The 16,228-nt window shown below is 44.4% G+C and overlaps 1 protein-coding gene across 1 annotated transcript in view; it reads left to right on the forward strand.

The window, feature by feature from the left end:
* The window catches only part of MYL10 (myosin light chain 10), a 32,832-nt gene extending 19,209 nt beyond the window's left edge, over nucleotides 1–13,623 (forward strand). The window contains exons 5-7 of the mRNA XM_055001488.1: nucleotides 814–892; nucleotides 11,331–11,379; nucleotides 13,397–13,623. Of these exons, the coding sequence (XP_054857463.1) occupies nucleotides 814–892; nucleotides 11,331–11,379; nucleotides 13,397–13,495 (227 nt within the window). The 3' untranslated portion in view covers nucleotides 13,496–13,623. The remainder of the gene's footprint in view (nucleotides 1–813; nucleotides 893–11,330; nucleotides 11,380–13,396) is intronic.
* The last annotated feature ends 2,605 nt before the right edge of the window (nucleotides 13,624–16,228 follow it).

Genomic DNA, 16,228 nt, shown 5'->3' on the forward strand with positions numbered 1-16,228 from the left:
GTCATATGTTTTATGGAGACCTGGGTGTGCAGGGAAACCTGACTGCAAGTCAATTACCACGCCACAGTTTATATGTGACACTTTAGAAATTAACATTTTTCTTTTCATAATTCATGGCATTGTATGTACTGGATGGGACCATGTGTATGTTGTCATGTTCTGTGCAGAGGATCAACTGTTGGGCTCAATTTGCAAATATGGGGACAAAAACGTTTTTTCTAGATAAGGCAGGTTGTAGAAGTGAGATCTTTGTAGGTAACCAAAGAAGTGGGGACTAGAGTTGGGAGCAACGAGTGTATGTGATAAATGAAGATTTATTTGACAAAAATAAATGAGTTCAGAGAAGAGTTCATTTGCATGAGTCCTCCATGCCACCTCAATTGGGATGGTGTTTAGTGGAGCTACGGCACATGTTCAGCTTCCAGTTGTTAAGGGTTCATTGACTATGGGGGAAACTACACAAGATGCCCGGATGCATATCGGGTCCTGCAAGGTTCCCTGGGTATTGTAGTCTTACAAAAGAACAACCACTCCATGTAATTCTCTGCCCAGGGAAGAAAGAGCAGTGGAGGGGATTCTTTCTGTCCCTTGCAAAAAGCCTCCACTCGAGTTTCCCCCCAGCAGCGAATCACATGGAGCGGTTGTTCTTTGTAAGACGACACTACCCAAGGAACCTTGAGGGATCTAACACATGTTGGGCATTTCGTGTAGTTTGGCTCTGAGTGTACAGAAATCAAGTATCAGGCATGTGTGAACTGACTGATGCATGTACAGAATGAGTATCTAACATACCTCTTCCTTTCTCCCTTTTAGGCACAGACCCAGAAGAGATAATTCTGAACGCTTTTAGGGTATTCGACCGGGAAGGAAAAGGTTATGTAAAAGCAGACTAGTAAGTTCTTTTAATAACAGCAACAATACCCCATCTTTAATCTTTGTATTTCAGATCATGGTTATGTAAAAGAAGACTAGTTATTTTCCCTCCATCTTTTTTTAAAAAATCAGATTTGCATCTTGCCACCAGTGTAAATTGCAATGTACTTGTAGAGGAGAAGTCTCTGAGGCTGATTGGCTGAACAGATGTGGTGTCTCAGAATGTTGAGAACAAAGCAGATTGCAGTCCAGCTTCTGTGAAGGAAGGGAAGTTGTCAGTTTTGCTGCGATTAAACACATTAGGGTAGGCTGAGTACTAAAAGATAAAGTTCCAGAAGGCTAGGATGATGGAGATCAAGGTGATGTGGATTTGTGGATTTGTCTAAGAGAAAATCAGTGATACAGTTTCAACTAAACTATGGGAAATGGATGGGAAATAGATTACAGACAGACAAAGGAAGTACTTCTCTTCTTGATAAGTAGTTATTCTGTGGAATTTATTGCTAGTAGGTATTAAGATTTCCAAGTCCACCTCCCTCCGGCAACGAGTGGGAGACGGAGAGTGGGAACTTACCAGGAGGTGAACATGTGATCATCATCCCCATGAAATGAGGTCACTTCCAGTGTGACCTGGAAGTGATGGCATTTCACTTGAGTTAATTCCTTGGAACTTGGCCAGAACTACTGTGTGTTTGACCAAGTGTTAAAGAATCAGCTCTAGCGCAATGCTGTCTCTTCTGGGTCATGCCAGAAGTGATGTCATCACGTGGGGATGATGATCGCATCCCACCGTTTTGCCAGCCTGTTCCTCCTGCCAATCAGCTGGGGATTAGTAGGCAGAGGCATTCATTATCTGGAGGCTGCCTGCCATAAGTGGGCACCAGGCAAGACTAGTAGGTATTGTGATGACCATGAGCATAAATGGTGTCAAAGGGGGATTGGACAGATTCACTGATGAAAGGTCACATCTTAGCTACTAGCCAAAATGACCAAATGAACTTTCACGTTCAGAGGATGCAAACCTCTGAATACCAGTGCCAGGTGGCAACATCAGGGAAAGGCACTTGGTCTCTATGTCTTGTTTGTTAGCCCTCCAGGGCAACTGGTTGGCCACTGTGCGAAATAAGATGCTGGGCTGGATGGACTACTAGGATGTGGATAGACCAGTAGTCTGATCCAACAGGGTTCTTCTTAACATGGCTCCCCTGCCATAGCATTCAGGTTTGAGTAATTTTGCTATGATCATATGAAGAACCATGTTGGATACTGCTAATGGTCCAAGAACTCCAGGATTCTACAAGAGGACAGTCTGATCCAAGAGCTTCTAGATTTTGAAAACTCACAAGCAGACTTCTTGGAGTATATATTTGGAGCATATTGCTGTATACGCACTGAGGTTCCGTGTTTAGCCGTTAAGGTGCATTATTATGCAAGAGTCTCCCGCTCAGTACGTCTGATGCATCCTCTTTGGGATGCCCTGCTATTCCATAGCTAGGGGTCTTAGGAAAGACCTCCATCTTGAGGAAGAGACTATTTGCTCTAAAGCCTACTTTCCCTAGGCCTCCATGTAGAGGAATCTAAGATGCACCCAGTTTCCTCCTCTTCCTCCTGGGATGTTTCTCCTAAGCCTTGCGCTGGTGTGACTTCAACAGATCTGTGTTGGGGCTACAGCCACCAAGTCTCACCAGGAGATCATGTGAGACATCCAGGTCTTTGCTGCACATCGGCTATGGCACAGCAACAGTCTGCTCTGGTCCTTGTAGGGTTACCAGTCCCTTGGTGGGAGCAGGGGATCCTCCGCTCGCACCCTCTGCCCCTCCCCCACTCACCCGGTCAGGAACGGGCCTCCTGGGTGCGTTCTCAGGGTGGCATGATGTTGTCACTTCCTGGGGGGTGATGTCATCACACTGCCCTGAGAGTGCTCCTGCACTTCACAGAGGGCTCCCACGCTTCACAGTGGGCATGCACTCCTATGCCTGTGCAATGACATCACCCAGAAGTGATGTCACCAGAAGTGATGTCATCATGCAGGCGTATGTATGTGCGTGTGCCGAGAGGATAAGGAGACTTGGAAACTCTAGGTCCTTACCTTACGCTGATTGGTCTGACATCAGTTCACAGTTTCATGGGATAGGTGTCAGAGCTGCCAACTGACTGGTTTTCCACTCACGTGATGTTTTTCTCCCTTCTGGCTGATTTCCACATGAAGGTTTCTTTTTTTCCACATTTCTTGGAGAAATTTTTTCATTTTCCTATTTAGTGCCTCTGACATATTACCTGTTTCTTCTGCATGCGTTTTTGTTTTCTTTTGCAAAATTAGCTGCTAGAATTGCTTAAGATGGGATTGTTGGAAAGGATGGGTCCTTTTACTGTATCCCTGGCACAAGGCCCACAACTCAGGGAAGCTCACAGCTTACCCATTCTGCAGTTCTGCCATCAGTAGCTGTTTCAAAGTGGTGGGAACCACCTGCCAGCAACAAGCCCTAGTGGCTGATGGCCTTGCCACTTTCTGGGAACGTGGTAGGGAATGGTGTTCAGGAGTGCCACATGTGGCTCCCAAGCCACTGAGTGAGTACCACTGCACTAGAGGAAAAAATACCTACGTGTTTTCCACAGCAGGGATGAAAGCAGATTATGGGTGGCTTTTTTACAGAAAGAAAACAGCAAAGGGTTCTCTGGGTTAAGAAAAAGCAATCAGAGAGGCTGCATCTACAAAATAAAATAAACACTGTAGTAACTATAAGGTGTAGTGGAACCCTCTTCTATGGGCAATGGACATATGGGGTGAGCAATTCCCCACCAAATGAAAATAAATATTAAGTGCAACAAGCCAGATAGTGTATGTTATGTGCCGTCAAGTCACCTCCGACCTATGGCGACCCTATGAATGAAAAACCTCCAAAACGTCCTACCATTAACAGACTTGCTCATATCCTGCAAACTGGAGGATGTGGCTTCTTTTATTGAGTCAAGCCATCTCGTTTTAGGTCTTCCTCTTTTCCTGCTGCCTTCCACTTTTCCAAGCATTATTGACTTTTCCAGAGAGTCTTGTCTTCTCATGATGTGACCAAAGTACGGTAGCCTTACTTTTGTCATTTTAGCTTCTAGGGAGAATTCAGGCTTGATTTGATCTAGTGCCCACTTATTTGTCTTTTTGGCCATCCACGGTATCTGCAAAACTCTCCTCCAGCACCACATTTCAAATGGGTATTGAAAAGACAACCGTGGAATATGTCTTTTTCATGACAGGGCCACCCTGAAATGCCACCTTTCCATCTGTAGTCATTAAACTACACTGCCTCAAAGAGATCTGCCCCAGGGTTCTTTGCAAGCTCCAAGTGACATTAATGCATGTTAAGAACATAGGACCAAGATCCACATTTGCAAAATATATGCTATAAAAACACTGGATTTTCTTGGCTTTGAAAGGTCACTTTCCCATATGGTATACAGTTGCTTCATTTTCTTGCCACACCGGAGCCATTCTTGCTTATTAGAGCTGACGGCAATGCTGATTATTATACAACAAACCATTATTCATATATCCATACAATTCAGTTAGACTCTTGACTTCATATTTTAAAGAGAAGCTTGGGCAGTCTTTTGAAAGCCTTGTACCGATCAAGACAAAGCTGGCTATTAATTAATGATGTTTCATATTTTTATGAAGGTGGAGGAGAAAACGGCAGGCTAACACCCCCACAACTGGCCATGCGTGACCTTTTAATAAGAACTTTCATATAATTAACATCCTTTTGGGATACTTCATTTTTTCCATTGCATATTCACCTCTTGCTTGGAAACCCGTGACTCATTCAGAAGGCTGTTAGAACCGATTGTCAACATGGTGGCAATTTTTTCTTCTTCTTCTCCAGTTACTTAAATGGGTGTGTGCATACACACACTGTGCAGCAATTCTCTACAGGGTTTAATTTGAGAAAGCGATAGTGACATCCTTACGCATGGGCGAAAATGGCCCAGCAAGGAGAGGCTGTTAAGGTCCATTGAAACCTGTGAGGGTTACTTGTGAGTCAGAGTGTTTGGGGAAAGTGTTACAACAGACTGCATGTTTCCAGGAGTCGTCTTACAATGCCAAGCTTGTTGGTACTAACAGAGGAGTGCCAACTTGTACCATTGGAAGGCAAGCTGACCTGGCAAGTTTCAGTTTGTGATGGCTCTTCAACAGAATCGGCTCAAATGCTCTTATAGCCGGGGTGGGGAGAGGGGAGTTGAATTTCACTCCCCTTGGATTTATTAACTTATTTTATCATTTAGTACAAAATGTCTACTCTCACACATACAAAATTCAAAATGATGTATAGTAGAAGCAAACCAAAGCAGCTCAGCAAGTGTGCCTTTTCCCCTAAATACTCATCTCTTCCCAAATATTTCCCTGTACCAGATGTAGTCCTCAGGTTGGTGCCAGAAAGTTAGGATAGCCTGCACGGCATCAACTAGTTCTCACGTATTTTCTTGTATCGCTTCCACTTTGTGGAACGGACTCCCTGAAGAGGTGAGAGGAATGCTGTCTCTAGACATTTTTAGAAGGTACTTCAAGAATATTGTTTTCCCAAGACTTTTAGTAGGGTATAGACATCAGGTATCTTTTATGGTGAAAGGGTTTTTTTTTGTTTTAAATTGTGTTTTGTAAGCCACCTTGAGCTAGGAGGAAAGGCGGAATATAAGTGTTGTAATAACTGAAATCAAACAAAGGAATGAATGATTGCAAGAAGCACGAGGGTCCCATTGCCATGCTGGTATATCGAAACCACAGCAGCAACTGGGAAGCCACACAAGCCCATCCCTATGTGGAAAACACCCTACAGCAGCAGATCCATAACCCACATCAGATCTCCAAAGAAAGAAATGCTACCCATCCACCCAACTCCGGCAGAGTCTGTCTGCTTGTCGCTCTGACTCTTTCAGCATATCCAACCACTGTGCCTTCTTTTCAGGCTGATCCAACTTCTAGACCCCTCTCTAGCTAGCAGGTGCCTTTGGGGGATGGGGAGTGACATAATGTGATGACGTACAATGTTATGACCTCACTTCCAGTTTGTACCTGGAAGTGACATCATGTCACTCTAGGAATTTGCTTATCTCTATGGTTTTAATACCATAGAGATATTAATTCCCAGAGTGTCATCATGACATCATTTTTCAGGTACAAAACGTCCTGCATTTTGACATGGTTTGACATTTTTCAGGTTCTCAACGTCCTGCATTGTTGCATGATGTCACTTCCCTGCTCCCACCCCTTGCTCCTGCTGGAGTGAAGAGGCACAGCGGGGCCTGGAGCCCAGCAGTGAGAGCTCCCTTGCTGTCCCCGGAAGGCAGCAAGACAACCCTATCTCCAGCTAAGCCAGAAGCCAAGCTCTTCTAGTCCAGATGGCCACCTACCCTTGAGAGCACAACTGGGATAAATTAGCTACCTCATTTGTACTTTTTTGGTAGAATTCAGAGAAGAGGGAGTCTAGAAATTTTTCCTCTAAGGACATTGTCACATGTACAGTAGTAAACAACGTTCCCAAAGTATAGCCATGTACCACTTAACAGTTTCCATTCTCTAAAACAGTGGTACTCACTCTATGACGTGCAGTTTCCATGCGCCTAAAGGGCCATATTTTCTTTTATCCCTGGCTTGAGGCTTGCATCTCAGGGGGCTTGCAGCTTACCCGTTCCTCTAGCAGAATCTGTTTCAAGGTGAAAACAACCTGCCAATCACATGAACTGCACCAGGCAAATGCTTTGCCCACTTCACTAAAATATGGGTTAGGTTCCACATTGGGGAAAGGGGCTCAGAAGAGCCACAAGTGACATGTCAAAATGCTACCGGGTATCACTGCGGTAGAGAAAACAAGCCACTGGGTAGAAAAGAAACCCTGAATTATCTCGGCATTTTTGCCATTGGGTTTTTTTTCTACCCTGTGAATTTGTTAAGAAAATAGTGATTCTAAGACCCATTTTAAAGTGCAAAAGAGAAAGAACCCTCTCTTGCAGGTGCCAGCCTGCACATGGGCAAAATCAATTGCTGCCTATACACAGACCTTCTCTGTGGTGGCCCCTACCCTGTGGAACAGCCTGCCTGAGGAGGTCCGGAGAACTCCCACACTCTTGGCTTTCCGCAAACTATGCAAAACCGAATTATTCAAAAAGGCTTTTTTACTCAGATAGGAGGGTGGTATTGTAGGGAGGGGGTCTTGGATGTTTTGCTAATAGGAGGGCGGTATTGTAGGGAGAGGGTCTTGGATGTTTCACCAATGAGTTGGGAACCATGGGCTCCAACGTTATGTTACTTTACATATTATTTGTTGCTTTGAATATGTACTCGTATATACTGTTCGTGCTTCATGTTGTCTAATGTCAATCCTAGAATGGATTATGTTCTGTTTCAGCAATCCTTCAACCCTGTATTGGATCCTTGCTAATGCTATGTCTCTGTAAACTTGTATTTATCTACCCTATGACATTGTTTGTGGAAATGTCCTTGACACTGTATGGAAATGCCTACCTTTGTCCTTGCTACCGATCTCACACTATGTAATCTGCCTTGAGTCTCAGTGAGAAAGGCTGACTACAAACAAACAAACAAACAAACAAACAAACAAACAAACAAACAAACAAACAAACAAACAAACAAACAAACAAACAAACAAACAAACAAACAAACAAACAAACAAACAAACAAAATGACAACCATATAAAACCGCCTCTCCCTTTACCCCTAAACAAATGAAAAGCTTAGTTTGGGTTGGAAATATACCCAAATGCTATTCATGTAAGTTTTTTTCAGAGGACAGGTTGAAAGATAAAGCCATTTGCTGGCACGCAAAGCCCATCTAGCAGAGCAGACACATTAAAAGACCATTCCTTTTGGCTCGGGCTGTGGGTCCTCCAGATTCCTCTTCCAAAGAGTGAACTTATAATTTTTTATAAATATCGGGACTAAAAGAAACGAGCCACAATGAATGCCATCTCCTGTCCCACATCAATGCCAATGGGTCAGACAATGGTTTGTGTAAATCCATTTTGAAAGTCTTTAATTTTTTTTTCCTGGAGAAACAAATAATATGGAAAACAACTGAGCAAAAAAGGGGAAAAAACCCTCTCTCTCTCCCCAAAGCTCCCGCTTCTCATTTTGGAAAATCTGAGCCTTCGTTTCTCTATAAAATAAATAATGGAAACTGTGCTGGGATTCTTCAATTTGTCCTCCTCATGTGTAACACTGCCAAAGGCTGCAGGGCTGTACATCAGAAGCTTGTAATTATATATGATGTTTCTCCCCTCCCCACCGTCCTATACCAACCTTTGCCCCAAATTCTTTCCCCAAGCTCCTGCATGCATGGGATTGTAAAAGATGCCAAACACTAGTGGTCACAGATCCAGAGGAGTTAGCCGTGTTAGTCTGTAGTATCAAAATCAAAAAGAGTCCAGTAGCACCTATAAGACTAACCAACTTTACTGTAGCATAAGCTTTCGAGAATCACAGTTCTCTTTGTCAGATGCGCATCTGACGAAGAGAACGGTGTTTCTCAAAAGCTTATGCTACAGTAAAGTTGGTTAGTCTTAAAGGTGCTACTGGACTCTTTTTGATTAAACACTAGTGGGCTTCTGAAGAAGAGAGGTGCTGGGCTTTGATTCTGAATTTCAGAAACAAAAGTGCAGGGAGGAGTCTAGTTGTGCCTGAAATACTAAAAAGGTTTAGTGAGAAACGGAGCCTGCTTTTTCAGATGCACACACAAAGTGTTACGTTGGCAGATATATGTGGATATTGAAAGAAAGAATAGAAACAGCACGGCCTAAAAAGTCATGTATCAGCCCTTCATTGAGTGGAATTACATGTTGCAGATTACCTGAGGATGCTCAAGAGCAAGATTTTATGTGTGGTACTCAATTCATGTGCAGGCTATTCTTGCTCAGCGCACATGAATGCCGCTTTCACTGGCGCTCCCTTTGTGTGACTGCATCTGCAAGTGTGTCTGGAGGGCAGAGTGCCAATTCAGCTGTTTTCACTGTGAGAACAAGTACTGTAGGCTCCTTTGACCTCCCAATTTGCATTTCTTTAAGGTGTGAGAAAGAGTCAAGATCTGCATTTCAATGAATGGGTATGGAGTTGGGGGAAACTGGGATACTTTTAGCGGTTGAGGAGGAACTGATATCGAATGCCTAAATGTATTCACATGGAGCAAACTGAAGTGTCACTGTGCAAGTGAGTGCATGGGAAGTTGGAGAAGGACATGTGAAATGAGGTTCACATGAGCATCTCTTACACTTAGTAATGTGTATTTCCACCCAGAGTTATCAGTTTCTGTCTCTGTCCCGATGTGTGCACGTAATCTTCTGCAGTGGGCCAAATAGCACCCCCCCCCAGACCATTTCTGTTTGGGGCAACAGTGCAGGGCCAGGGATACTGAAGCTCCTTTGCCGCATGCACTGCAGTCCAACCTGGAGCAGGAGCAGCATGCACAGCAAGAGAGAATATCATAAGATTAAAAAGAGCCCAGTAGCACCTTTAAGACTAACCAACTTTATTGTAGCATAAGCTTTCGAGAATCACAGTTCTCTTCGTCTTTTTGACTAACACGGCTAACTCCTCTGCACCTATCATAAGATTGCAATCGAGTTCACAGGCTGGATTCAGGATCCCTACCATCTTGTATCCTGTGAACTCCATCTCATGGAAATAAATCCTTGGGGTCCCCCCGCCCCCTGTTTTCTTTTGCTTCCCCTCACATTTCTCAGATAAGGACATAGAAAGAGCCCTGCTGAATCAGACCAAATGTTAATCTAGTCCAGCGTCCACATGGTGATCAGCCAGAAGCTTCAGGGTATCTGATTTCATTAGGGACAGAGCAAAACACAAAATCTACAGTTCAGATGTGTGTGGTTCTAAATCCGTGATCAGAAAAAAGAAGAAAGATAAGAAGATTTTTTAAAATGATGTTGCAGTGGTCTCTCTCTCTGGTCCTCATGCCACTGAAATTATGAACATGTGCTGGGCTTCATCTTGCATTTGGAAGGTCCTCTGAGATTATAAATTTAGCTTCTAAACAGTTGTGCTTTAGGATTAACCTCAGGAAGGTTTCTTCCTTTTGGCCTTTCAGGCACCCAATGAGGGCCAAACTACAAGTGACGCCTTACACAGGTTGGACACTTGTCAGCTTCCCTCAAGTTTTGATGGGAAATGTAGGCGTCCTGGTCTTGCAGCTGTAATGGAGAGCCAAGCTGTAAAACCAGGACACCTACATTTCCCATCAAAACTTGAGGTAAGCTGACAAGTGTCCAACCTGTGTAAGGTGTCACTTGTAGCTTGGCTCTGAGATTCCTCACTGAGCTGGGCATGTACCACTGACCTACATGCACAACTGCACTATGTTGTGGTAGACAAAGAGGTCAAGAAGCTCCATGTCACATGGCACACTCAGCCGGCCTAGAGACTTCACAAATGCTGATCAGGTGCTCCATCTCTGTACCGGGGGGCTTGTGAGGTAGAGTAATGTTTAAGTTTGTGTCATGCTCAGGTCACACAGGTCAAGACGTTATAATGAAGGTAAGAATGCCTGTGATGATTCGACAGGAGAAGAAAGGGGGATATGTCCAAAAAACATGTATTCACGGACACAAATGCACACACACACACAAGTAAAATGTACACTTGTGCTTCAGCAGTGCACCCACATGCACAAATAAAAAGCATGTACTTAATATAAATGCATGGTGTACTCCCATATAACAGCCACATCAAAATTCTCCAACCACCCCTGTCAGTTCTATATTTTTGCCCCCTCCAGCAAGTGATATTGAGACATATACTGTCTCCGAACATGCAGGTGTCATTGAACTATCATAACTCCAACCACACATAGACCTCTCCTCCTCCACAAATGTATATAATCCCTTTTTATACTCTCTTTAGCCAGTGGCCATCATAAACACCTGTGGTCCCAAATTCCATAAGGTGTGCAGGAAAAGATTTCCTTTTACCTGCCATGATATTTTTGCCAATCAATTTCAGTCAGTTGTTGCACCTGGGTAGGCATTTTTACCTCAAAAATTCCCCTTGAGGTGAAGCTAACAGCAATTTAGGAATGTATTGGGCAAACCCTGATCCAATACCAACAACATTTCTTCTATCGCAGATTTGCTTCCCTCCAAATTTCTCAGATACTTTGCCTGAACCAGAACTACCACGTTTGCATCAACATTTCATTGAGGTGAAAAAATCGGAGACAATCCTAGTGACAGTTACAGTGAGGCAGGAGAAAAATGTAGGTATGCTGACACGCCTACGCTTTCAGTAATAATGGAATAAGCACTGTATTTATATGTGATTGCTTCATAAACAGCTACCAAATTCCAAAAAGCTTCCAGAACATGCAGGAAATGGTTCTGATCTTCACCCAGGAGCCTCCACGCCCTCATCCATAAATCTATTTATTTGTTTTTCTTTTAAACAGCATGAAAGAAATGCTCACAACACAGGCCGATCGATTCACTGAGGAAGAGGTAAGATTCCTCCCCCCATAAACACACACCATTACCTCAAATATGAATGTTTTCCATCTGGCAAGAGACATTTCTACTTGCTGGATTGAGAGTTGGCATGATGAACCACAGGGATCTGTGGGCGTTTGGTATCTAGGGACAAAGATGAAAACAGCCATTCATGGTCAGATCTATGTCACATCGGAGGATGCCACAAAGGAAGGCTGGGATGCTGAGTGTGATGTGCATAGATGGCTTTTTATATGGAGAGATGAGGAAAACGCACATCTGTCACTGAGAGCCAGTTTGGTGTAGTGGTTAAGAGCGCGGGACTCTAATCTGGAGAACTGGGTTTGATTCCCCACTCCTCCGCTTGAAGCCAGCTGGGTGACCTTGGGTCAGTCACAGCTCTCTCAGTCCCACCCACCTCACAGGGTATTTGTTGTTGTGGGGATAATCATGACATACTTTGTAAACCGCTCTGAGTGGATGTTAAGTCATCCTGAAGGGCGGTATATAAATCAAATGTTATTATTATTATTATTATTATTTTGTCTAGTTCCATTCTTGGACAATCCTGTGAGCTGTCCTTGAAGGTAACCTGGAAACTGCAGCTGATTTGAAGCCAAATAGTAGTAGTAGTAGTAGTAGTAGTAGTAGTAGTAGTAGTAGTAGTAGTAGTAGTAGTAGTAGTAGTCAGGGCTGGATCGACGGGGGGGGCAGGGGAGGTAGTCTGCCCCCGGCGCCTCCAAAGAGGGGGCGCCAGGCACAGTTGCCAGCCCCAGGAATGCGCTGCCAGCCCCAGGAGCACGCCTGGGAAAAGGCGAACGGCGCATGCAGCCTCCCAGCCACCCGCGCTGCCTTTTGCCTTTCCCCAGGACAAGGGACGGCCAGCTTGCCACGCGCCCCTTGTCCTGGGGAAAGGCAAAAGGCAGCGCGGGTGGCTGGGAAGCCACCCACACCGTTCGCCTTTCCTCAGGACAAGGGGTGTGCAGCAAGCCAGCCGCCCCTTGTCCTGGGGAAAGGCAAAATGCAGCGCGAGTGGTTGGGAAGCCGCCTGCGCCGTTCGCCTTTCCCCAGGACAAGGGGCGCGCTGCAAGCCGGCCGCCACTTGTCCTGCGGGGCAGGTGAACGGTGCGGGCAGCCTCCAAGCCACTCAAGCTGCTGCCAGCTCCGCGGCATGCCAGCTGCAGGGGCGGGGGGGCGCCCCAGCATGATGACGTCACAGGAGTGACATCATCACGCAGCGCCAGGAGCGCGCGTGTGCTATGCGCGCGTGTAGAGCCTGACTACGGTTGCCCTGGGCGCTGGCAACCGTAGATCCGGCCCTGATAGTAGTAGTAGTAGTAGCAGCAGCAGCAGCAGCAGCAGCATTTATATACCGCTCTTCTAGAGAGATTAGTGCCTCACTCAGAACGGTGAACAAGTTAGTGTTATTATCCCCACAATGCAGCTGGGGAGCTGGGGCTGAGAGGAGTGGCTTACCCAAGGCCACCAACTCTGCTCATGGCAGTAGTGGGATTCGAACCAGTAGAGTGCTGATTCACAGCCGAACCACTTAACCACTGTGCTAACATGTACATGTTAACACATGGTTTAACATGAATACAGTTTGAGTTTCTTTTAATTTGCATTGTCCACAGTCAAATGGCAGCTGTATGAAATTAATTGCCAAGGAGCTGCAGGGGCCCAATTCAGAATATTGCACACAGTCCTGCCAACAGGGAAAATAATGACCCCACACCTCGGCCATTTTGAGTCAGAGGGAAATGGGGCTATGGGGAGTATTGTATCATGTATCTTTTAAAATTTCGATTTATAAACTGCCTTCAGCCATAAAGGAAAGGTGGGATGTAAATATTTTAATAAATATTCACATACTGGCTCTTTAACACAACAGAAGTATTGTTTTCTCATGCGAACAATTGTTCAAGTCCTCAAGGATCTTGACTAGGATTCTGTGTGTCTGAGAGGAAATACGCTTGTTCTTTCCCTGCATCCTGTGCTTTTAAACCTTTATTTCCTACTCATTTCTCAGGTCAAGCAGACGTTTACTGCCTTTCCTCCTGATCCCTCGGGTAACCTTGACTACAAGAACCTTGTTTATGTTATTACACACGGGGAGGAGAAGGACTAAAAGACGTCAAGACAAACTGTGAAGAGAGCATTATTTACCACAGCTTCTCTGGATCGTCAACTTGATGTGCCATGGAGCCGAATCCTGTAAAATGATCCGAATGAGATTAAAACCATTATACTAAATGATCTTGTTCTTATAATGGCTGTGGATATCATTTCTGTCCCATTTCCTTCCCTTCACATATTCTCGTTTTCGACTGTTATTCTTGTCAGCAGTATGAAAATGGAATGTTCTAGATGAACTTGGTTTTTTATGACTTGTTGACGCTTCTAACGTTCACCAAATGGTTTGCCGGCCAGCATGAGGTTGCATATTTATTTATTTGGTAAATTTTTATCCTGCCCTTTCTCCAAGCAGCTCAGGGTAGCGTACACTGTTCTCTCCTCCTCCATGTTATCATCACAAGAATTCTGTGAGGTGGAGTAGGCAGAGAGAAAGAGAGTGATTGGCCCAAAGTTACCCAGAGAGCTGCATGGCTGAGAAAAACTTGAAATCAAATAATTCTGACATCTTCTTCATCCAATACTCTTAACCATTACACTAAACTGGCTCTCCGTTACTAAATGCTGAGAGATTAAACAGGGGGAAGCAGGGCTCATTTCGAGGGGGAACGCACAGGAACACAGTTCTGGCAGTTCCCCGAAGAGGTCACATGTCAGGTCGACCTGCCCACCTGACTCTGGCCTGGATCGGGCCTCTGATGGGTGGTGGATCCCTCTCCCACTCATCAGCAGCCAGATCCTGACCGTTTTGGGCCCTTTCTCAGCCATTTTCAGCCTCTTTTTGCCATTTTGGGCCCAATTTCGGCCCTGAATGGCCAGGATTGGGTCCAAAACAGCCAGGATAGGTGATGTCAGGGTGTGTGGCATATGCAAAGCAGTTATGTCAATGACACACTTCTGGTGATGGCAAAGGGTGTGGCATATGCTAATGAGTCATGCTAATGAGTTCCTCCAGCTCTTTTTCTACGAAATGACCCCTGGGGGGAAGTACTCATTGAGGAAAAGCCTGTTCTATTTATAAATCTCCAGCTTTTGATTCACATTTTACTAGTCCCAGAACCCCTAAAACTTGCACATAAAAATATTCAGGGCTTTTTTTTCCTGGCAGTACACATGGTATGTAGTACCGGCACCTCTTTTCACAGTTCTGGCATCTCTTTCAGCTGGTGGACTTGGGTCCCAAGGCAGCAAACATCATAAGTGCCGGCACCTCTTTTTTTAGGAATAAAGCACTGGGAATATTGATGTATATTCATAATGAGATCTCCTTGTTTCTGCTAGAAATAGCTACTGTGATCTGGGAGAATCTCAAAAGACTTTAATAAACACAATTTGCATAATAAATATTTCCCTGGCTCCCGTAGGGAATCTTTTCTCACCTGCCCTAAGGACTGATAAAGTGTGTGATGGAGGAAGTCCTGTGTATTTGCTTCATTGTCAAGATTATTTATCAATTTTAAAATCCATGTCCTGATTTTTGACGAGCTGGGGAGTTGTGTAGGCACAAACCAATTTATAGTAAGACTAAAACTGTGACCACAACGTACAATTAAATACAAATAAGCAAAAGACCTTTAAAATTTTTAGAAACTGCAAATATCATCAAGGATAAATTCATTGTTCACTGAACCAAAATTAAGGGTGCCAGCCCATAACTGTCAACCAACTGGGAGAGTTTGGGATGGAGTCAATGGTGTTGGTGTCACCTCAACGTAGTAATTTCAGGTGGTTAGCCACCCATGTTGGTCTTCAGTAGAAGAGCAAGATCTGGGTCCAATAGCACCTTAAAAACTAACTGGATTTCCAAGGTAGAAGCTTTAGAGAGTCACAGCTCCCCTCATCAGATAGAAGTGGGAAAAGGTCTCTATAATCCAGGCAGAGGGACGGATGGGTACATTGCTCCTGGAGGAAAACCAACAGTGACATCATTTCACTTAAAGGTGCAATGCCATCTCTTCCGGTCACACTGGAAGTGGCATAACCAAAATGCTCCGTGGGCATACTAGAAAACTCGTGAGTGAAAGATTGGTGGGTGCCTGCCACCCACTAATAGGTGGGGGTACCTGGCAACCCTAGCTAGTGTTTCACAGTGGTTAGAGTGTAAGATTTGAATTTCGGAGATCCACGTTCAAATCCCTACCTGATATAGAATCCCACTGTGTGACCATGGGCCAGACGCACCCTCTCAACCTAACCTACATTACAGGGTTATTGTAAGAATAAAATTAAGGAGAGGAGAATGATGTAAACCACTTTGAGTCCCCATTAGGGAGAAAGGCAGGGTATAAATAAAATAAACAAAGGTATGTCTTGGGACCCAAATTGCAAAACAAGGACTCTTGAATTGGGTGTAGAAATGGAATTGGGCCTGGAGACTGATGCAATTAGATCCAAATTGGAGTAATAAGATCAAAGCAACTTGACCCTGTCAACACACTCATTCCAGGCCAGCTGTGGTGTCTGATAACTTTTGCAAAGTAGTGTGTGTTACAGTCATTCTGTCTGGATGTTGTGTAACTGTGGCCAGTTGTGTGGATTATATTTCTGGCCCACATAAGAAATCCCCTCTCTGCCAATTTGAAGCTACTTTAGAAATTGCATCCAAATTTACACTCTATATGTGTGATCAACACGATTCCAAAAGGTAGCCTGAAGTTATTTTTTATTGCAAAATAATATGAAAAGAGAAATAGAGCCATTGCTCATAAATTGCTGATTTCTGCCATTC

Source organism: Eublepharis macularius, chromosome 17 (genome assembly GCF_028583425.1).
Source record: "Eublepharis macularius isolate TG4126 chromosome 17, MPM_Emac_v1.0, whole genome shotgun sequence".
Taxonomy (NCBI): Eukaryota; Metazoa; Chordata; class Lepidosauria; order Squamata; family Eublepharidae; genus Eublepharis; species Eublepharis macularius.